Genomic DNA, 23,667 nt, shown 5'->3' with positions numbered 1-23,667 from the left:
CACCGCCGCACGCTGAGTGTTGTGCGACGCAGCCTCAACGCGTTTCTCCACGCTGCCGTCGCCGCCGCCGCACAAGTTTGTCTGCTTCGGGGCGCTGCCGCCGTCATCTGACCGGCGCACGGGTCTATCACATCTGCTAGCGCTTTTTCAGGAGTTTCCTTTGGGCTCTAAAGGTTAGTTATTAATCTTAGTTTTTTGTTATATTTCAAACAAAGATGAATAAGTTACTTTTAGAGGCCATAGGAAGCTTTCAAAAGAGCGCAAGAGCATATGACAAATATGAGCCAGTCACGTGATAAATAAGGGCTACTTTTCCGTGGCGCCCGCGGGCACCAACTACAAATTTGTATAGCGCCGTAAATATAGCTCTAAAAGTTTTTTTTCTTCATTGTAAAATTGTTTTATGACATTTTTTTTCCATCTAAGCTGTTTAAAAAAAATTTTTTTTTCCTTCCAATGTGTCCTTTAACAGCTCCGCTGTAAAAATCAATCGCTCGTATAGCCATAGCAAAATGCTCAAAAACGACTAATGCCGGTGCAGCCCCCGTTTCAAGAATGCATATTCCCTCGCAACTATATAAGTGTTTGATTTTGCGATACATGTTAGTTGGGAGCATGCCCCGTATAGTCCACTTTCTCGTCCTTTCACATTTTTTGGTACCTTTTGGGGTGGCCATGGCACAATCGGCCCAAATTGCCATTTTAATGATAAATTAGATATGTGTACTTCGCTCAAACTTCCCCATTGCACTGCTAGTGCAGAATGTATGGGGGCTGAGAGCTAGTCCAGCCATCTGGTGCGCACCTTGTTTTTTTGGTCCCTATTTTTTACATAAAATGCTTATACGTACTGTATTTACTCGCATAATGAACACACTTTTTTTTTCCCCAAAAAATTTACTTATATTGGGGGGGGGGGGGGGGGGGGGGGGCGTTTATTACATGGAGTAAAATTTGTTCGTTTACGCACTTCGTGCAAATGTCATATTAGGTGCCAGTATGACACGGCAAGGTACTGTGGCACGTCTCGACTGATGGAGGCGCACCCACGGCTGGACGGGGGCATGCCACAGTAACCATGCTTTATAAATTGCTAACCTTTTTAGGGCAGTTTCGGCGTGCCATTTGCCGAAGGAAAAGCGCCCTATGAAGCTCACTCGCCACGAAAAGCAACGGGACCGTTTTTAGGTAATATATATTGCTAGTATCCGGCGGGGCGCTCAGGAATATACTGCGACTACGCATATAAGAACTCGTACAATGTTTGACCGCCGAGGCCCGCTCGCACGGATAAGGTTTCGTTCACGGAGACGGCTGTTACCAGGGGCTACCAGACGCTCTCAACCTATGACGCAGCGTGCACCTTGCTGTGCCGTTTTGTTACGGATTAAATAAACACATTTACCCGGAGTATGTGAAATTAGGCCTAACACTTTCACGATTTCACTGTCCGAAAGCGGACCACAGACGACGACGTGTTTGTTGACATCATTGCATCCGATAGGTGAAGAATGTCCGGGGCTGGGCAATTCCTCGACCCAAACTTTTTCAAGTGTGTGCGCCGCTCAGCTTCATGGTTGATCACTTCCACAACTACGCAGTTGCAGACATTACAAGAGCGGCTTGGCTTGGCTTGACTTGGCCTGACCGTTTCGCAGCTAAAAAAAGTGGGCTTGGTGGATAGCTAAATTGGATGCAATCTGAGACTCGCAGAGCCGAAAATTGAAAGTGCATTCATTATGCGAGAAAAAAAAAAGTCAAAATATTGGTATCCGTTGTAGGGGGTGCGTTCATTATGCAAGTAAATACAGTAAATCATATTATTATTATTGTATCGTGGGTGCTACAGCATGTACTATCTTAATCCCAGTTAGCGGAATCACTGGAGCGCGTGGCATCAGGTACTATCTGAGCACTTTGACGACCCCGTTTGCAACAGCTACTGCAGCAATCCAGACGTGCTCCAGTTGCGTGCCAGGTTGTTAGAGTACTTTGATAGTACCCGAAGCCACGCCCTCCCTTGTTCCTGCGAAAGAGCGATTAAGATGGTACCTGGTGGCACATTGCCCTTTCGAAGGGACCATATAAACCGGTCTACTAACAAACTGCGACATCATTTAGCCCGAAACTCACGGGGACTCCGGCCGCTTCTGTCGCAGCTATCGCAGCTGGAGCGGGAGAAGCATTCCCTGGAGGAGCGCCTGTCTGAGGCCCAGCGGGAGCTGAGCCTGTCCTGTCAGCAGTTCGACTCCCAAGCAACTTCCCGGTCCCAGGCCTGGGGGGTGGAGGCCAACGACCTGCGCCGGCAGAAAGCGGACCTCGAGCGCGTCGTCCAGATGCTCGAGGGGGAGCTCAAGCAGGCCTCCGCCCGGGCCAGGGAGGCTGCGGACGAACGAAGCCTCGTCGAGGTGCGTCCCCGTAAGAGGGCCTCTAAAGGCTGGTTCGTGCAGCTGCCTTCCGTTGTGTTGAGTGTATTGCATTCTCCTTGTCCATGTATCTATGTATTTCTGCGGCGCATTTTCTTTAAGTAAAGAATCTTGCCTGGGAGAAAGAAACGGTCCCACCCCCGATCATTGTGTATGGATCAACCCACGCATCCTCGAGCTTTCCGTAGGGAGCGCGTCGAGCAAATTTTCCCTTCCGTGAGCCCCGGGGCTTGCTCAATGCTGGTGCCAACCTCTGGCGTAGGCACGAGTGCCGGGCACCGAAGTAACAAATTAGGTATTGTCTCCTCCGCATGCACCGCAGAGCGTGTCCGTCACGTTGGTGTCTTACTTCCGTCTGTATTGGAAGTGTGCGACGAGACAGTAACACCACCTAGCAGAAGCATTTAGCATCGAACATGACCAGACCGGCATAGAAGTCTTGTGTAGCAGCCAAGCCCGGTTAGCTAAAGTTATATTGTCAAAAAGGAAACGAGCCAGATGGCAAGTTTCAAAACTAGCCAATATCTTACTCAAAAGTTATAAATGTTTTTCTAAAATTTTCGGTGGGAGAATAGCAGCTGACGGAGCTCTTGAATACATGGCACTGAGTGACAACAGTTGCGAAAACGGGTCCCCTTTTCCGGTGTTGGGAAGTACTTTGAGTACATTGTACTTAAAGTGCTACCTCAATTAGGTTTAAAAAAAGCTTGAACTTTACTTAAAATTCATTCTCTGAGTATGTACTCGTACTTTACTTCGAGTCTTTTTTTTTGGTACTTTCCGAGGAAAATACATCTCCCGAATTCAAAGCACATTCCTCAAATTTAGACTCGTTAAATTCGTGTCCCGAAATGATGCTTTGTGAACCTCTAAGAAAAATTGCATATCGTCACGTGAAAACGCGCTATCGTCTTTTGAGACGTCATCTGGTCATTTTTCTGAACAAAGTAGTTGGGGTTATAAGACTGACACAAATAGTGCATTACAAGTTGATTCTTTTAAATGGTTTATTGGCGAGAGTAAAACAACCACTCTGAGGCCACTTGACTTTATCCAATATTCGCCGCCATTCTCGAAAATAACTGATGAACTCCCGATTTCTCCCGGGTCAATGCATACCAGTTTACGAAAAACGCTCTATAGGGTAATGAAAGGGCATCATGAAAGATTGTGTTAAAAAGTACTTGTACTCTACTTTGAAAGTAGATTGTATTTATTGTAGTACTTTACTTCGAGTTCTTTTTAGACATACTTTACCCAACATTGCCCTTTTTCATTTGAATTTTCAGAAAATCTCTTATAACTTTCAAATGAGGTAACGGTTAGCTCTGAAACTTTGGCAACTGGTTTGGACCACTATTGGTGCATTTGGGCGGAAAACGAGCGTTTGGGAGTGCATAGGTTACTTTTGCAACAAAAAAAAAGCACTCTAAATTTTTGAGGGGGGGGGGGACACATTGTATTTGTAGTACCAACAGGAAGTGCAGTGTTCCGGATAATAAGGTCCTTAAAGCCTCTACCTTCCCTGGAAAGCAGCACCACAGCCGACTTGCTGGCACCAAAGTGTAGTTGGAGCCGATTAGCTTCTTCTTCTCACGCAATCGGCAGTACTTTTGTGTCTAAAACAAATTCAGCCATCAGAGGGAGGCCTTCAGCGAAAGAGATCGTGGGGAGCCACCTTTTTATCGCAACCCCCGTGCTGCATGTGTTGTAAAGTGAGCCCAACGCTTGTTTGTTCCAGTGCTTTCTTCATGCCTGACGTATAGGGTGTTTGTGACAAATCCGAACCCGGCTTTTCGCGCTGCAAAAGCAAACTAGACATCGCGGAGAGCTCAAACACCGTCAGAATGTACCCCAGCCGTACAAGCAAGATGCCAAGGTTTCAGTACCAACAGTTACCTTATTCAAAAGTTATAAGGGATTTTCTGAAATTTTCAATTGGAAAATGGGGCCCATTTTTTCCCGTTTTCGCTTTCTGGCGCCATAGAGCTCCATCGGCCGCCATTTTTCCATTGAAATTTTCGGACAATCGCTTAAAACTTTCGAGTAAGATAACGGTTGGTGGTGAAAATTTGGCATCTTGCTCAAACGGCTGGGGCTACATTTTGACGGAGTTGGAGCTCCCCGCAATGTCTAGTTTATTTTTGCAGTGCGAAAAGCCGGTTTCGGATTTCTCACAAACACTCGGCACTATATAGCATGTACCCAGAACACTTCCCACCGGAGTATATATTTTAATCATTTTTTTTATGCATCCTTCTTTTACCTTGAGGTTGAAATAATTCTGAAAATGCTATAAGGGACCATTTCTTGTGAATGCTGCATGATCTCACAAAACCTTCAGGTTATACATGAGTGTAAAGTGTTCTAGAGCAGTAAATGGTGCCAGTATGTTAGGCACCCTGGCACCATCTACAGTGTAGACCGCATGTCATGTATGTCGCAGGAGTCGCGAAAATCCGCACTATAAGCGGTACCATGTTATAACCAAAACATCAATTTTTCAGGCCAAAATACATGCCATGGGACAACTTACCTTTGTAAAAGAATTTATTTTATGTTAGATGAAAAATAAAGCTTAGTTTGAGGAAAGTCTTTATTTCACCAGACTAGTAGACTTGTCTCTCAAGTGTGTCACAGATTTTGAAAGAAATGAGCGACTTTTGCCTGGCGCAGCCTTTTAACGGCGTCACGGGTTGCGGACGGACGTTGCGAGCGTTCGGGATTGCTAACCCTAATCACTTTTCTCCGGTGATGAAAGCGCGTGAAAATTCGCATCCTTTATACGGTACGCGCCAGTAATACCTTCAACTTAAGCACAGGCATGAAATGCTCCAAACAAGAAATCCGGGCGATGTTCGAAAACACAAATGCTTAGAAAGCACCACTGTAGTTGAAGTAAACAAACACGACGACACGGGCGTTTCCGCCGTCTTGAGAGCGCCGCTACGACATCGCCGCACGAGTAGGTGGATCTTCCCTTCTAGTACGTCCTGGGTTATCATAGTGACACACAACGAAAATTCACAGTCAAGGATAACGCTTTTACGCGTAACGATGAGCTTCCACCACGCTGTCTACGTCGACGATCACAACTGACGCCATGTTTGCGGATAGAAGCAGCCGGCCCGCGACCGGCATACAACGCGCGCGACCAGTTCTCTTCGTCCTGTGATTGGTCTGTCATTGCGGTTGTTTCCAATGCAGTGGAGGTACGCACGCACGTGAACGACACGTGCGTGCGTCCCTCCGTCGCTGTGGCAACTGAAGCCCCTCTCTTCGCTTCTCCCAGCAACCTCCTTGCCCCGCGAGTGCCGTTTGCGGCTCGCGCTATTATCTAGTATTGCACAGGGAAGCATGCTCGCTGCACCGGTCAGTCGGCGCGGTCGCCGGGCTGTTGCAGAAACCGCACTATAACCGGTATTTCCCTTCGCGCGCCTGCATTTTAAGCGGTATGTAATTACATGGAGTTCTATGGGAGGCGAACCAGTGGTTAAAAAAAGCTGCATTATACCCGGTCCTGCACTATAAGCGGTTACGTTGTAAGTGGTCTATACTGTACAAACTTTTCTTCTTTTTCTTGTAACGCTCGCATAGCATTTTGGAACGCGTGGTACGAAGAGAAGAATGTGGCTGGCTGGATTCTCCCCGGCCGTGCCCGTTTCAGGAGAGACTGAAGCGTTCGGAGGAGCGCTGCGAGCGAGGGGAGGCGGAGACGGAGGCGCTGTCGCAGCAGAACGCCTTGCTCCAGAGCCGGCTGTCGGAGCTGGAACGGCGGCTCTCCGAGGAGAAGGCCCGGCAGAGCGCCCAGGATTCTCGCAAGGAGGAGCAGGCCTCCTGGGAGACGCGGGTGCGCGAGCTCGAGCAGACGCTGGCCAACTGGGAGCTGTCGAGCAGGTGGGTGCCCTCACTTCGGTTGCCCGGTTACCTATAGTCGCGACAGGCACAAAATTTCGTAGAAGCTCCGCCTTCGGCACACACTTGTTGCCTTTCGCCGTGTTTTGGCTTCGTGTTCGACGGAGTGTTATCAAAGGCAGAATGTCGTAGTTGGAGGCAGATCATCTCTTAACCTAACGACGGGTTGGAGCCGAGCAAGTTGGGTCATGCTTGTGGATAAAACCAGCTGAACTTACATAGAGAAAGCCAAAAAAACTGAGAGGAATATAAGATTTCTGGACTAACGAGAAGAAGAAGAATAGTTGTTTGTCCAGTGATTGCCTACCGTTTCTCTCAGTTTTCTTGCCTTTCTTTATGTATGTTCGGCTGGTTCTATCCACAAGTTCTTGACCTGTCGCCGACAGTAGCAGTACGCTGCCTAAATAGCGTCTTTGACCGGCGTGTTTAGCATTTTATGCAGCCCATGCACCAAAAGTGGTCCCGGAGTGGCGAAGGATTGTGTCGCGGGAGCGGGCGTGTCGTGCCGTCAGATGCCGTGATCCTGGCAGTTGGTTGTATAAGTTGTGGCAGAGCAGATGGGCGAGTGCAAGTGTCGGTGTCGTTGCAGCATTCCAACTCGTAGCTGCTGCAGCTTCCGTGGACTGAAGAGCAATCTAGAGCAAAACGGGCGTCTGCCACGCACACCTCCGCTGCTGTAATGTCGAGACCGGTTATAACAAAGTCTGTTATAACGAAATAGTGGATATAGGCTCCTTGCACTGACGTCACATCACATACTTTTGAACACCAAGTAAAAGGAAGAGAGGGAAGCTGCTTTTGTAGGAATTTTGAGTGACAGGTTAATCTTCTATAATCTTCTGGGACGAGAATAGCGACGCCTGTGCAGATCCGGGAGGCACAAAGGAGGATCCTGATAAAAGTAAAACTCCTTCTTTCCCTTTTCTCTGATGGTCATCGGAAATGACGTTATGTGCAAGTCACATATAGCGAAGTGATTTCCGATTCCCATTGACTTCGTTATAACCAGTCTCAACAGTACCACCAGCAGGATCGTGGCAGGCAACAAAATAACGCTCCTGTGACGTTATCAGGCGGAAGTCGAGAGAACAGAAATGAGGATATGGTAAATGCAGCAGTCGGAGACACGTCATAGGCATTGTTGCAAACACCATTTCCTTGTTAATGTTTTGAATCTCGGTACTTTAAGTGTCTGTAGCCATTGCCATGATGTAATATTTCTACAGAAGCTTGTCCAAAGTCATATTGATGTCCCTGATCTTTTGGGCATTAGGTACGTGTCCTGGCAAAGTTCACGCGACATTGCAACAAGTTTTAATGCCGACAAGCGAATTGAAGGATCACCAGTACGTCGAAATAAGATTTATTACAATAGCTTCGTTCAGCATGATTTTTTTTTATGCCTTATTTCACCTTTAAATGCTGGATGTGTTTGCTGGATATTACAAACACAAAATGTGTTTGTAATATGATTTATTATGGCTAAGACCAAGGGTGGCCAAGTTGCGGCTCTTCGCTTGTTAAAGTGTGGCTCGCAGCTCCCTTCACTACCCCCCCCCCCCCTTTCCCCCCGCCACCCTCCCTGTCACACGAGCACTTCCTAAAAAAAAAGAGAAAGGGAACAAGTTTTAAATCAAGACAGGTTGCAATATGGTAGTCTTGTGCTACTGCTACTTTACTTACAGATGGACTGCTTTTGACTCGGATAGATTGAAAGTAGTTCGAGTTTTGTTTATTGCTCTGGACAAATGTTTGCCCCACCCCCTCCTCCCCCAAACCGCAATTCTTGGAAGTTTCATTGTTTTGTTTGCGGCTTTTCGGCCGAATGAGCCTGGCCACCCCTGGCTTAGACTCTCAGTGTGCTACTTGTGTGTTTGTTTTTGCATATGGATATATTTTGCAGCAAAGCTGTTCAGGGCTAGGTTCCCCAAGATCCTGTCCGATACCAAACAAATGTCGACACAAAACTCTGGACAGCTACCGCCATCTATGAGCGATGGTGGCAATCAGACAACCGGCTTGGCGGCCTCACTCATAGGTGGCGGCAACTCATAGATGGCGACGTCTTGGCGTCGTCCTAGATGTCGTCCTCGAGGTCATTTTATAAGTCGTCCTTGAGGTTGTTCGAGATGTTGTCCTCGAGGTCGTCCTAGAAGTCATCCTTAAGGTCGTGCTAGAGGTAGTCCTAGAAGTCATCCTTGAGGTCGTCCTAGAGGTTCTAGACGTTGTTCCTGAGGTCGTCCTCGAAGTTGTCCTAGACGTCATCCTTGAGGTCGTCCTAGACGTCGTCCTCTAGGCGTCGTTCTTGAGGTCGTTCAAAAAATCGTGCTTGAGATTGTCCAAGAAGTCGTTCTTGAGGGCGTCCCACCATAGTACAGCTTCGCTGGTCTTCCTTCTTCACCAGAGTGGAAAGGCTGAGAGTTTTTTAATGCGAAAGCATTAACTGATCCATGGAGCAAGCTGACAGCACCAGTTTGAAGCACGAAAATGGCACCTAGTTTCCCCGACCCCAAAGGAGCAAAGTAAAGCTGATGGATTTTGCCTTCGGTTCCATTGGCTGGGGCACGTCGACGAGGCTCCCATTGGCTGCTGCGCTCGTCAGTTGCCACGATCGCTCACCCCATGGCACTGCGTGTCCATCAGCGCACCGTTAACACGGAGCACCCAAGGTCAGCATGCCCAGGCGAGCTTGCACGCTGACCGGCGACACAAAGTATGCAGCAGACGAAAAAGGGAGCGGACGAACGGCTTGCATGCTTTCACATTCACAACTCATAAGAAGTGCTTAGGTGTACCTCGAGCTTTTCTTTTCTTGAACTGACTTTTGCTGTCCCGCAATGTCAAAGCCGTTATGGTGTTTTTGGGCACGCAGTAAACATCAACATCAGTTTACAGTAGGCTCGCAATATTTCAAACTTGGATATTTCATAATTTTTCGTCAGTTCGAAATTTCAAAATTTTCGTTTTCCCGTTGTTTCGCGGCCCTGTTTAGCGCGCTTCTTTCCGAGCACCAGTGCAGTGCGGAGAAGTAACACCCAGAGCCGTATATTGGGAGAGTTTGGCCAGTGGGTGTGGCGACGAAGGCGCCGGAGAGGAGAAAAGTAAATGAAAGGGAGGAGAGCGCCGAAGGAGCGAGAGAGAAAGAAGGGAGCAAAGAGGAGACGACCGCCATTTTTGAGCAACGCTGTCGGAGAAGAGCACTGCTGAGACTACGCGTCGTCTGCTACGGGCCGACTTCTTTTTCGCCTGAATCAAAGTTTGTGGCCATACGCCAAAAAATCTTCATTTATTAGCTTTTTAACCCACCGAGGAATAACAGAATATCATTTTCTTGCCAGAGCCAGCGATGTAAAAGGTAATAATCGAGATTTAGATGCCGATTCCACGCATTCCGCCGGGAGAATGATTGAAGATGGCAGCCCTCCCCACTCAGGTGGGAGCAGCCGGGAGTTCACGCGCATGCGCTCATGCCTGTCGCTCTACGCCGCGTGCTGATTGGCTCACTTAGGAGGAGAGCGTTACGGCGGCGAGATCATAGACTGACCAAACTCTCCCCATATACGGCTCTAGTAACACCCACGGACTTCGCTTCCGTGGGTGCTGCTTCTCCACAGTGCACCGGTGCTCGGCAAGAAGCCCTCTCAACGGGGCTCATAGTCCTCAATAGACAACTTTTTTTGTTGAATGAACAAACTTAGTTTTGTTTTGATGTGTCACGTGCTGTCCAAACAGTTCATGATAGACAACATTTTTTACGGATGCTTAAGCTTGGCTCATACATTTCACTAATGTTTCATGCGTGGCATATACCTGCTTATTATTAGTAGGCCTGTACTTCGGAGCCAGTCTCGATGCATGGGTGGAGTAGGATGCTAGGCACACCCGTCGGAGGCGCGTTCCAGGCATCGTACTAGTGGCAACGTGCTGGCTTCTGGGCCAATTTCGGTCCAACGTTTGAACCGCAGGGAGCAGGAGCGCATGTACAAGTCCAACATCCGACTGCTGACGCGCAAGCTCAGGGAGAAGATGAAGGAGCTGAAGCTGATGCAGCTGCAGCAGTCGCAGCACCGCGTCGACGGAGCGGAGGAAGACGGCAACGAGCCAAGCACAGTGGCGGCGGAGACGCCCGCATCCCCTGACGGCACAGCCGTCGCTGAGGAAGCCGTTGGGCGGGCTTCGGCCGAAGTCGCCTCGGTCGAACGGGGCGCGGAAAACGGAGACGCCCAAGAGGAGAGGCAGCACCTTCTTTTGCAGCTCGAAAAGGAGCAGGGAAAGCTGGCTGGTGAGGGTCGAATTGAGACGTCAGGACGAAGTCGCGGCTCTTGTGCCAGATCTGGGAGGGAGCCTCTGAAGGCCCGTTCACGCACTTGCGTCTGCTTAGGGCCGAGTTCTTGCGATCTCTTACGACGAGAGAACACACTGACACGCGGTGCCATCTGTGAGGTGGCTCTGGAACTGCTTTTCACGAGAGGTATGTCTTGGCGGTATTTGTGAGATCAAACGTACGTCTAAGGGAAATGGTCGTTTATAACATTGTCGGAAGTTTTTCGAGCCAAAAGAGAAACGTGCGTCAAAAATAGGAAATATGCGGAAATGCTAAGCGTTCCACTCGATAGGTGGTGCCAGTGTGTCCTCCGGTTGTAAGAGGTTTTAAGGGACACGGTCCCAAGCGGTCGCATGTGTGAACCAGGCTTTAGACTACCTGTGGCTCTGCAGTCTTCTTACGGTGTCCTAGGTTATCTGCACATCGGCGTAGTTTGCTTTTAGAGCGCAGCCATTAAGCGGCTGTTTCCGGCTTGAGCAGTGTCGGCGTCGCCGTCGGCGTAATTGCGCGCGCGGCGCATGATGGGTAATTTTCCCCGCTAAATCTAGCGGAAAATGTTCCCCACTAAATCTAGTGGAAAGTTTTCCCCATTAAATTTAGCGGAAAAATTTCCCCGCTAGATTTAGTGGGAAATTTTCCCCGCTAAATCTAGCGGAAAATTCCCGCCGCTAAATCTAGCGGAAATTTTCTCCGCTATATTTAGCGGGGAAAGTTTATTTATTTTATTATTTATTTATTGATACTGCAACCCCTGAAAGGGATTTTAGCAGGTGGGTATACACTTGATTGACAAGACATGCAGGCATACAAAATAGCAAACAAGTCGCAGAAACAAACGAACAAATATTTTTCAGAGGGACAAAACTAATTTAGAAGGGATTCAAATAAAGATAATGATGGCTGCATAACGACACTTTCAGAAAGGCTATTCCAATCAGTTACCCATCAGTTATCAGTTAAGTTCTCCGCTAGATTTAGCAGAAAAAGTTTCCCTCTACAGTGAGCGGAAACTTTTCCCCACTACATTTAGCGGAAAATTTTTCCCGCAAAATTTAGCGGGAAATTCTTACCGCTAAATTTAGTGGACAATTTTCACCGCAAAATTTAGCGGAAAAAGTTTCCCGCTAAATTTAGCGGGAAACTTTCCCCTCTAAATTTTGCGGAAAATTTTCACCGCTAAATTTAGAGGAAAATTTTTTTCTAAATGGGAGGCGAGCAGGAAAAGAGTAGGGGCATAGCCCCCTCTCTGTACCTTCCCCCCCTCTTCCTCAAGAGCTGCGCTCTAATTCGGTGTTACAGGGAGTTGTAAACGGCTCATCTTTTTTTGTGAAGTCGATGCGATGCAAACATCTCAGTGTGCGCGGGAGATTGTCTAGGCTAGCCTCTCGGTCTCCCGTGAGACAGACGGCCTGCACGCGCATGCGCACTCCACGACGCCGTTAGTGCAAACAAGTTGTCGTCGGATTTTTCTGTTTTTTCCCTCGGTATCGAAGGGCTGTCATCAAAACTTATATAAGTGCCGGAAGGTCCTCAGTTAGGGTGCTAACCTGAGTGGTGAATTTTGATGCCTGCCTGTACCGTTTCGGCGTAAAATGCAAGAAATGTCGGAGTCGCGTCTGCGCTGGCTGTGTCACCCGGTGTGCGAGGTGTCGTCGTGTCATGTTCATGTTGCACGGGGCTGGCGCCTTGTTTTGATCTCTTGCTTTTTTTTTCGATTAGTCAAATCTTCAACAATATTGTGAAGCATTCTGTTTCATCGTCACGGACAAACTGTAGAGTGACCTAGTCGTAAATCATACTAGGCCTCCACACAGTGGACACCTTCTTCGTAGCGGCGAAGAAGTCCGACTGTGGACTTTATCTGGAGGTTAAATTTTTGAGCTGTGCTCTTTTCTCCTCCACAGTAGTAGATTTCGGGTAAAGGTACGTTTGTATCGCTCTGACATGGACCGACCGACGCTCCTTAGGATCCTTGCGAGCGCAAGAGGAGCTCCGCAACTGTGTGGAGCAGTTGGAACGGCAGTTGGCGGAGCAGGTGGCGGCCTCCACGGAGCTGCAGTGTCGGCTGGAAGAGCTCCAGGAGCAGACAGCGCGGAGCGAGGCCCGCCACTCGTCCGAGTCCTCAGACGTCCGCCGCGAGTTGGCCAAGGAGCAGGCCCTGAGCAAAGACCTGCGCCAGAAGGTGGGCGAGCCACCGTTGGGACCGGTGCATTGCGCGTCCTGTTCCACCTGCGCGTCGAAGGTGGTCTTAAAGTGGCAACAAACGGCGTCGCAAAAGCCAGAGCGTCGTGCTCTTGGATGTTTTCATCCTGGCGGTTGGGCTTAGCAGTTCTGGTGAAAATGATGAGTGTACACAAGTGTCGCCGATACCACGGTGTCCCAACTCCTCGCTGCCGTTTGGTTCCAGACACCGTGGCTGTAGCTTACACTGGGGCTGCATTTAAAAAATTTGCTCAATCTCGCTCTAGGCTTACCTTGGCATTTGAATAGTACATACCCGCATCTAGCATCGCTCTCTCTGATTCGTCACGTGACATGACCCGTTGCAGTAGCCGGGATATATTTGAGTGACATTTGGAACGTGGCACTTTCCTCAAGGAGGTCAGCTCTAGTCAAAGGGACACTGAAGTCGTATAAAACATTTCTAAATGCCTGGATACAACATGTAAGTCGCAGAATAAACTTTCTCCAAAAAGAATGCAACAATTTGCACGTAATGTTAGAGTCCCAGGTGAAAGTCAGTCCACCTGCAGCTGGATTATGGAGCTGGTCCCAGCTGAATCCAGCTGGAAATGAGACGGTCCGGCTGGATCCAGCTGATTGAGAAATATGCTCCTATTTCGGGGTCGACATCTCTGAATACAAGCACATTTTGGAATCGCTCCTAACTCAAGATGTGTCTCAACACATTATGTATTGCACTATACATTTTTTTTTTAAAGCTTACTTTGGAGAGCGATTTTGAAATGTCCTATTTAGGCATGTCCTATTAGAATACCCTATTTAGACACTTCAGTAAACTTTTTGGGGGAGGGGGGACTTCATTGTTTCTTTGATTGGAGTTGACCTCACTGAGGAAAGTTTAGGCTGGGGTCAGGTGAAAATCAAATCAGGTTAGGTCAGGCCAGGTTAGGCTACGTTTTGTTAGGTTAGGTTAGGTTAGATTAGATTAGATTAGGCTAGGCTATACCAGGGGTGGTCAGGCTGGCCTGGCCTAAGAGTCGCAAACAAAACCACGGAACTTCTAAGAGCCACGGGGGAGGGGGGGGAGCAAACTTAACTTTTGTTCAGACTTTTGTGCGACTCGCGGATCCCTTACAAGGGATCCGCAAGCTGCACTTGGACCAGCGAAGACCCGCATGCGGCTCGCGAGCCGCAGTTTGGCTACCCCTGGGCTATACTATACTGTGTTATGCTGCAATTGGTTGTGGCGTGTCACTTGGCACAGATCTTCGAGGAGAAGCGTCTGAGCGGACAGCTGCGGCGCCAACTGTCGACGCTCAAGGAGGGCCTGACCTCGGCGAGCCAGTCCGCGGACGCCCGCCGCACGGAGTGCCAGGCCCTGCTGGAGCGCAACCAGGCCCTGGAGCAGGAACTGTCGGAGACTCAGGGGCGGCTGGAAGGGCTCCGCGGGGACCTGAAGGCGGCCCAGGGGGCCCGACAGGAGCTGGAGGCCCGTCTGAGGGGCTCCCAGGAGAGGGACCCTGCCCTCGAGCAGCAGATGAAGGTGGGGAGCGTTGAAGTGGCCTCGTTTGCCGCTCCTTGGCTCACCGAAAGAGCCTGCAACGGAGCGAGACGGTCTCGCTATGGTCCCTGTTGAGTCGCACTTTGGAACAGCAGCAATTCTTGTATCTTCATACGTGAACCTTCTGAGACAGTGATTTCCTAAAATGGTCCATTGTGTCGTGTGTATGTTTGTGCACCGAAAAATTAGTCAGCCCCAGTGGGCATCTGGCATCTCTGCTCTAGATGACAAATGTAACCAGTTTAGCACCAAGGCTCAAGGTTAGTACGATTTTGTTCCAGATCGAGAAGGGTGGGGATTAAACCCAGCATCCCTGAGTTCCGCACCCCGAGCTTTGGCTCCATGCACTCTGCAGTCCATAAACACACTCGGTTACCAGCCCCCGCATCAAAGCGGCGTGCATGAACGAATGTCACGCGACGCAAATGAATGAGCGACAGTCTTGTCAACGTCGTCGGACAGTGTACCATTTTAGTGTGGTACTCGGAGCGTAGCTCTCGGGTTATTCTAGTGTTACGATTCCCAGAATGCGTCTCTGAACGGTGTGGTTAGCGTCCCGTTCCGCCCATGCATCGAAAGTGGTCCCAAAGTGGCAACAAGTGACGTCGAAGAAGCCGGATTGTCACGGTGTCAGATGTCGCGGTCCTGGAGGTTGGTCATAGAAATGCTAACGAGAAGCTGCGAGTAGCACAACCGAACGCGAGTGTCGCTGTCGTCACGGCATTCCAACTTTCAGCTGCCGAAGCTTCCGTGGACTGCCACACCGGTAAGCAACCTGCAGCAGAACAAATGTCTTCCACACCCACCATCGCTGCTGCGATAACACAAAGATTGCTGCTGGCGGCAGCATGAAACTTTTACGATGTCTTCAGGCAGAAGTTGAGGGACCACTTTTTTTGGACGCAATAAACGCGCCGGTCGTAGACTCGTTCCAGACGCCATACTGGTGCAAACCTCTGGATGGCCATAGTTGCCAACTCTAAGGTGCTTCTTTCTGCAGCTCCTGAGTTGGAACGTGAAGGAGAAGTCCCAGGAGGTGGCTGCCCTGAAAGAGCACGCCCGTCTGGCCGAAGCCACCCACCAAACAGAGCTGGGGGGCCTGCGCAAGCAGCTGGAGGTACGGACGGCCGTGCCAAGGGGCACTTCAACACCTCCTCTGCTCTGGAGTCGTTCTATGGCTTCTTGAGTGCCGCTAGCCCAACGTTCCTGTCTTTTGAGGAACTTCAACAGTAATCTGCGTAATTTACTTGCACCCTAAAAGGCGCATTCGGGGCCTTCTGTCGAGGTGAAGCGGGGGGTGCGGTTTGTGTGAAATACAACTTGAAAAACATAAAATCATAGTGGATGAACTTAATACTGTAGTAGGAACTAGAGCTGCCCTCAAAGCAAAAAGGTTGCCACTAGAGAAAAAGGGTGGTCGTTCAAGCTGCTTGGGCAGCTTTTTATCCTCGGCTTCCACCATACTTGCATGTTAAATAAAACCATTATTATTATTATTATAAAAGATAATAGCTTGTTCCGTTCAGTAATGACCTAGTAGACAATATTATCCTTAGCTGTCATCATTCTACTTGTAGCGCTTTTTGCTCTTAATAGCTACACTTTTTTATGGAAAGAGACAAGGTTGTTTTGAGTTTCTAGCCTTGTGAGCGGGTAGTTTACGAAGAGTAACGTCACATAAACTAAGACAGGTTTTGCCCGTTCATCGTGTGACTGATTGATTCAAAACAGTCAATCTTTTTTGGACTGCTCGAAAGCTGGTCTGAACCCAGCTGAAATACTAAACGAAACCTGTTGCGTGGCTACTACTACTATAACATTGAAAATTCTTGGAATGGTGTTGCACAGGCACTGCATGGTGTTCCCGTGCATGTTGCAATGCGGTTAGGTGTGCAGGTTTAAAAGTCAAACTTGCAGAAAGGAAGCGGCATGATTTACAATTTCTCGTTGCTGAAGAGGGCTAAATTTGTGTTTGAAGGATGGAATCTTTTTCAGGTTTGCCTAACTTTGAATCGCATTTGGAAGCGATTATTTCCAACCCTTGTCTGTCTCAAGGGGTACAAGGGTGTTTTCGAAGAAGGGGGGGCCCGCTAACCTCGGTGGTGGTGGCGGGACATCTCGTCCGCAGGGTTCCCAGCACCAGTTGGCGGGCCTGTCGTCCGAGCTGATGGCAGTCCGCAAGGACAAGTTTACCCTGCAGGCCAAGGTCCAGGAGCTTAAGAACGTCCTGCGCTCCAGGGTCGACCAGTGCAAGGTACGGGCCGCTTTGATGTGTCGCACGGATACCGAAGGCCGACGCACGGGCGCTCGAACTAGGCTCCTAAGAATTGAGGGTTTCCTTAAACTCTCAAACTCCCTTGGAAGGCTGGGTAGTCTGCAAACCGAGTTTGTAGGTAAAACCACTTTCCAAACCTGCAAATATCTTTTCCCACCACTGTCAACGTGTTGTTTTCCAAGATCTTGAAGGGAAGCGGTGAAGTTTGACGCTTGAGTCACCTTCGCGTGTATGTGGCACTCTTTCACGCAGCAGTAGCGACGTTTATTTTTGGGGGTAACTCTAGGAGTAGGCGAGATGTCACTAACTCGGTGAGGTCATAGAGACGTGAAGCTGGGACTTACTTTTACGAAAAAAGGTTCCCAAAAAGGCTCACGCCGATCCGAAAGGCCACATTCACACATAGTTTCTAAACGCGCCTGCCCGCAGTCCCCGCGACCCGGGTCGTCCTGGCCTACCCAGTGTTTTATTTTTCACCCACTAGATGGCGCAGCGTGTAGTGCCAAACTGCATTGTTGGTTGCCTATGAAAGATTCAGCTTTGTGTTAAGCACAGAAAAAAAGAATGTGCCGTCTTGGAATAGGAGCAACCTGCAAAACAGATTGTTTTTGCTTTTCTTATAGTAGGGGGATGCTTCCTGAGCAGTTGTACATGCATGTATTGTGGTTTCCAAAAATGGCTTGCGCATTCCAGGAACTCCAGAAGCAGCTGATGGAAGTGGCAGAAACGACAGAATTTGTTCTGCCCATTCCACCTGCGGATTACGACGACTCCTACATTGCAGACTTGCTGCAACAGTGCTCGGCACTTCCTACCAGCAGGTGCGCTCAAGCATGTTCCTTCTACACTTTCTGGCTTTATAGTTTAGAAGGTCCAGCCTGGTCGACCTTCTAATGGGAGGACTGCTACACTTGTAACCCTGTCTTTTTTTAATCATTTTCAGATTTTAATGTAATAGGAAAACTGTTATTCCTGTAACCTGCAGTCAGTAAAGTTTTGTGTCCAAGTTTCAGATGCTTATACATGTCATGCAGAAACTCTAGATAATGTTGATTGTCAACTTGCAGCATTGGAAACTGTTTTAAGTAGCACTTTGAGTGTGTTTTGGGTACTGGTACGTGACTCTAGAGGTACCTATATATTCAAAGTTCATTTTTTAAATTGAATCTGTTCATTGGTTGAAACCACCGACGAATCCGCTTGAGTGACTTATCGCAAGCTTCTATTTCTGAAACCAAAACATTTTATTTTTATTAAGTAATGCAGTCAATTTTTATTTCATTAAAAAGACCGCATCTCCACGTGGTGAATAGGTAGTGCTGATGGTGCTGATTTTTTTTTATTGCTCATACGTAGTGCTGAGTTCCGGGTTGCGTTTCGACTTCATTATTACTGCTTTATGGTCGGTGAAATGCAGAGCCAGTGTTTCTTCAAGCTGTGGGAACGCACCACCACCGCTTAAGTCAACGGTCCATGTCAGAAAGAGAATGTGTGGTATGGATCGTGGTTATGTACGCAGTTGAGCATTTGACCGCAGCGCCCTCTCGTCTATACACGTTGAGCCTATGCATGCAAAGTTTAATGCGATTATATACGCATTTGACCGCAGCGCCCTCTCCTGTATAGACGTTGAGCGGCCACATGCAACGTTTCATTCATGACATCCCCAGCTCTTGAGTTACTACCACATCTCCGAGCCTCCTACTCATCCCGCAGTCGTAGCCGAGTGGTTAAGGTGTTGGACTAGAAATCCATTGGGGTCTCCCCGCACAGGTTCAAATCCTGTCGACCGCGCAAACATTTTTTCTTTTTTTAAGAAGACAGAGGGGATGGCAGGTGATGTGAGCACGGACGCCGGACGAACAAGGCTAGACCCTAAGGAGCTTCGCCCCTAAAATATGATTAGCAGAAATGGAACGAAACCAGGAATGTTTGCATTGTTGAAGTACTTGTACCTTGAAAGTATGCTCCGTCCGAAATAGTTTGCCTGTCGCACATTTCACAGTCACTGGACTTTTGCTTTAGTGCATACTTGAAGTACCAAGTTTACCAGGTATACTTTGTGCTGTGCCTTCATCTACCTTTACATGTATTCCTTCTTTTTTTTTTCACTTCTTTAAAAATATTTGACAATGTTGTTAGTGACCATTTCTCACAGGTAGTACTGTCGAGACCGGTTATAACGAAGTCGGTAATAGCGAAATAGCGGCTACAGCGAAGCGATCACGATTTCCCATTCCCTTTTGCACTTCTTTACCGAAGTAGGTTATAACGAAAAAGCAGATATATTGAAGTGATTTCGGATTCACATTGACTTCGTTATAACCGGTCTCAACAGTATGTACTTTCGATTGCACAAGTACAGCAAAACCTTTGCTCTAGTAGTATGCAGTTCCAGGGTCACCTCATAGATGGCGTCAGCATGCCAGCGTGTTCTCCCGTCGTAAGGGATTGTAGGAACTCGGTCCTAAGCATACGCAAGTGTGTGAACAGGTCGCTGTCAGTGAGAGTAACACTTTCAGTCTGCAAAGGAATTGTTGCGCATTCTGAAAGTGTGCCCTCCTTCTGTTGCACAGGCCACTGGGCACGCTCCAGGTATGCCTGGACTCACTCAAACAGGAGCTCAGCACTCTGCACAGCCAGATCAAGCAAAACGTGGAACTGCCCAAGACAGGTACAACTACCGACTGTTTGGAATCTCGCTTTGCTCGCGGCAGTCTAGGTCTGTTCTCGAGTGGCCTAGAAATTGCCGTGGCAGCAGCCCTTCTAGCTTCCAACAGTTGTACTGCTCAAAAAATCTTTTTAGTTTCCCAAGTTTTATATCATCAAAATTTAAGTAGTGTTTAAACATACTGGCCCCATTTTTATACAGTCAAGTCTTGTTAACTCAAACTTGTGGATAATTCAAACTAACATGCAGGTCCCATCCTATGCGTCTCTAGGAGAGGAAAGTCCCGGTAATTCAAACTTTTCTTCATTCAAACAAATTTTCGGTCCCCCTCGAGTTTGAATAAATTAGATTCGACTGTATTGAGGTAAGAAAGACAGGTTGGATGTTTTCCACTTGTTTTGGGATTTGGGCTTTTGTGTGTTGTTTTTCATGGCTATACAATGAAGCAGAAAATTCTGACTTTGGAATCAAAAAGTTGTCATCTTGGTCATTAGATAACATAATATCCATTCTCTCATCACCGAAATTGACAAGAAAAAGCGAAATGGGCAACGCTCCAATGTCTAACCTTACAAAAATTTGTAACAAGCAAAAAGATATAATGTTTTCTGCATGTATCTTGTGCAGTTGAGCAGGAGGCATGCTGAACAGACAGCTAGTAATTTTCCTCCGTGAAGCACGGGTGAAACGAGGTTTGCTTACCGTGCAAGCTAAACCTCGTCCATCGTATGGACACACGTGACACACCTGGGGTGATCGGTGTGCACATTTCTTTTTAGAGGGGGGGGGGGGGGGGGTGTTTTATCAGTCACAGGTGGTTACAAGATGTTTCCTGGCACCGGGTGTCAGCCAACGGAAGTTTCTTTTATTTCCCTCCCCTCTACAGAACTCGTCAATTGAAGCGCGCATCCTTCATCCTCGTAACCAAGACATCCGGGTGGCCTAGCCGCAGTCTTCCACGCCAGAACATGCCAAAGAATTCAAACCGCCTTCGGAGTTGACACCGGTTTCCAACACAGCGATGCCGGCGACAGGTCTGCGGGTTGTTTCCCCGAAGATTATTGTATCCCCCTTTTTCTACGACAAGTGTTTGGTGAAAGGCGTGTATAAACTCTGTCTCAGTGCAACTTGTGCGAACAGCGGTGTTGAAGCTTTGTCTCGGTGCTGAGCCCACTGGCACTGTTGTGGGGGCCAAAGAAATGCCATTGGGGGCGAGCGTTTTGTTGCCGTTGGAGCGTTGTCGTCCCTTTGCAAGGTGGGGTTGTTGAAGTAGTGTCGGAACTAGTGGGCTTTGTTCTTCAGAAACTGGGGTAGCCAAAACTAAAGGTCCTACTGCAGTCAAGTTGGATGCTTTATGCAGCAGGAGATTCTTGACCAGGTCCTCCGTCGTAAAAGAGCCTTCCGAGTGGGGAATTTGCTAAGGAAGTTAGTGAGAGACTGCATCTTAGAGGACCACTACTGGATTTGAGAAAATGTCAGTTTTCTTGTACAGTAAATTAGGAAAGGTTTGCAGGTCTGTGCAGACATACAAAAAAGTGCACTTCTTTTTGCCGTACCGGTGTGCACTCTCATCTCAAGCAGCACGCTTTACCAGCAGAAGCGATAAAGCCAAAGCGAGTTGCACTGCCACTCTGCTTGAAACGGTGGTTGTGGTTTGAGTGTTACATTGAATGTAGGAGACATGCCTGGGGAGGATTTTTGGAAAAGTTAGTCTAAAATCATGCAAATGGTGAGTTTGCTCAAGTCAGTTGTTTCACTGCGGTTGTTGAGGAATGACTTGCATACCTGAACCCCAGCTGCACCTGGCTTTGAAAGTATGCTGGGGCCAAAGGATACATATCAGTTAGCTTTCAGATACATAGAAATGTTGGTTGTTTCCTTACTCGTTTCAATCAGGTATGCAATGAGACAACGTTAGCGCGAACGCCCGACTGCCGATTTCTCACATTTTGCCTACTACTAAAAAAACGGTTGATGTTTTGTCATTCCTGTACACACGATAGCCAAGCGTCATAAATAATCTTTGCTTTTAGGTCAGCATTAACTTACTATCTTGGTCAAATGCCTGAGAGCCCTAACCTTATACTACTATATTTGTATTTGGAGTGATAAGTTGCAAACGGGAAGTTGTTTACTTTCTACCTGATTGTTACTTCTGCATAAAACTTTAGTCAGTGTTGGATAATTTTTTTCCTTTTTCGAAAAACAGATAATTAGGATTTTAAGTTCCGCATGAATCGAAGTTTACTCTCGTGAAGGAATCCATTGAGGCTCCCTCACTATGACACTTATGGTAGTCTTTTTAGCCGTGCTAGGTGAATGGAGTTCTTCTGACATATGACATATGGTACACCAGTGCTTCTAGGTATATAAAATGGAAAGTGTCTCGTGCTGTAGTCATATTATGCTGGCCCTTGATTGTTTGCTAACATTTCTTGAAAGCAGTTGAGTCACATCACCGTTTTCAGGAGCAGTGTCTATTACTTTTTGCATCTCGATTTTCCGGTGGTGTTTTACTGTGGGACGTTTCACTGGAGTATCTAGTTCCTCGATAAGGTAGTGGAGTTGCTAGGAAAGGGTGAGCAGGTAGACCGTAGACGGAGCTGTAGCAATGCCTAGACAACACACTGTGTGGGCGTACAACGCCATTGAACCCTGTGATTTACGAATGCCGCCGTGCATAGAAGAGCGGCGTGCGAGGGAAGCTTTCGACTGCAAAGTGCCTTGGCTGGAACATTTAGGTGAATCCGTGTTGGGATTTATGTGCAAAGTGAGTGGCCATATTGAGAGGCAGGCCCACCGACTTCTACTTATGTCTTCTGGACCTCAAGTGCCGTGCACTGTTGCCGAGATGAAGCTGCGTTATCTTTGCGTTACCAGCACCAAAGTGCGGCTTGTTACGCCGTGCAGTCGTGATGCCATCTGGGGACCATTGGGGCAAGCCATACGTTGCAGTGTGCAGTTAGTACAGTCATGAGATGTATGAGAGGGAACAGCCAGTTGATCTGATCCAAACTGGGACTGGAACTCGGAAGTTTAGCTTCCAGCCTCTTCACTCTGAGAAATTGAGAGATCGTAGGGATTGTGGACACTGCAGTCATAGCAAAAGGGAATTGGAGTGTTGTCAGTCGTATTGTTCACTATTGTATAGACTGGTACTGGTAACATGGCGACTTCAGTGGCTTCCTCCTGTCCCCTCTGAACCCTCCTCCCAGAGGACGATGTAGAGATTGGTGGGCAAACCTTTCCGTCTGCGTGCATGGCCGTATTGAATCTCTGTGACTCTGTGTCGCGCTCTTACTGCGGTGGCCAAATGGGTTTGCTTTTCAGAGTGCAATATTCGTCTCTTCCTGCATAGATGTTTAGGTGTGTCGTGCGGTTTCTTCGCTAGTTCTTTTGGGACCATCTTGGAAGTTGGGTTTGAGCTTCTTGTGTCCTCTTGATGATTAAAACTTGTTTGTTTTTCTCGGTGCATGCACTTGTGTACCTCGTTTCACGACTGCTTGAGCATTGCTCTTTCTGGAGCAATAGCCCCTTTCCGCAATTCAGTCTGGCCACTTTGATCACTATCATCATCTGAAAAATGGTGTACGTATTTACTCGCAGAATGAACGCACTTTTTTTTTCGAAAAATCGATGCAAAGTTCAGGGGGGCGTTCATTACGCGAAGTAAAATTTTTGCGTCCGTATTTACTGTATTTACTCGCATAATGAACGAACTTTTTATCCTGAAAAATCGAAGCAACTTCTTATCTCTTTGCGCGCGGCGCCCGAGCCCGTAACCAAGCTAAGCTGTGCAAAAAAAAAAAAAAAAAAACTTTTCTTTTTTGTTAATTTTTTGGTCTTTTTTTTACCGCCTTTCGCAAGCTGTTTTGTTTGCTTAGGCGAGGGCTCTCCGCTTATCTTTCTTATCTCCTTGCGCGTGACGCACGACCCCCGTAACCGAACTGCGCTGTGCAAAAAAAAAAAAAAAAAAGCTCCTCTCCATTTTTTTTCCTTGCTTCCGTTGGATCTTTGCGAATTTTTTGAACGCCTTTTGCAAGGCATTTTGTTCGCCCACGCTGTCCATGCATTCGCGACCTCGCTGCACCAAAACAGAAAAGTGCGTTCATTTCGCGCGCGTGGGGGGAGGGGGTCAGAATTTTGACATTCGAGTTGGGGGTGCGTTTATTGCGCGAGTGAAAAAAAAAATCGAAATTTTGAGAGCCGACTTGGGGGTGCGTTCATTACGCGAGTGCGTTCATTGTGTGAGTAAGTACGGTATGTGCTATACTAATGGCGGCCTTCTGTTTACTGATGAAGGAAGATGTT

At 47.9% G+C, this 23,667-nt stretch overlaps 1 protein-coding gene across 3 annotated transcripts in view; it reads left to right on the top strand.

Moving 5' to 3' along the window:
* The window catches only part of LOC8030489 (golgin subfamily A member 3), a 44,717-nt gene extending 21,889 nt beyond the window's left edge, over positions 1-22,828 (top strand). For all 3 annotated transcript variants that reach the window (XM_029970380.4, XM_040210233.3, XM_042290646.1), the window contains 10 exons: positions 2,160-2,408; positions 6,094-6,323; positions 10,307-10,623; positions 12,633-12,847; positions 14,114-14,392; positions 15,411-15,527; positions 16,539-16,664; positions 17,379-17,506; positions 19,262-19,359; positions 20,243-22,828. In XM_029970380.4, the coding sequence (XP_029826240.2) occupies positions 2,160-2,408; positions 6,094-6,323; positions 10,307-10,623; positions 12,633-12,847; positions 14,114-14,392; positions 15,411-15,527; positions 16,539-16,664; positions 17,379-17,506; positions 19,262-19,359; positions 20,243-20,256 (1,773 nt within the window). In that variant the 3' untranslated portion in view covers positions 20,257-22,828. The remainder of the gene's footprint in view (positions 1-2,159; positions 2,409-6,093; positions 6,324-10,306; positions 10,624-12,632; positions 12,848-14,113; positions 14,393-15,410; positions 15,528-16,538; positions 16,665-17,378; positions 17,507-19,261; positions 19,360-20,242) is intronic.
* Positions 22,829-23,667: the final 839 nt, after the last annotated feature.

This window comes from Ixodes scapularis, unplaced genomic scaffold, assembly GCF_016920785.2.
Source record: "Ixodes scapularis isolate PalLabHiFi unplaced genomic scaffold, ASM1692078v2 PGA_scaffold1__304_contigs__length_218370807, whole genome shotgun sequence".
Classification (NCBI taxonomy): domain Eukaryota; kingdom Metazoa; phylum Arthropoda; class Arachnida; order Ixodida; family Ixodidae; genus Ixodes; species Ixodes scapularis.
This window is presented reverse-complemented; position numbering and strand designations above follow the sequence as displayed.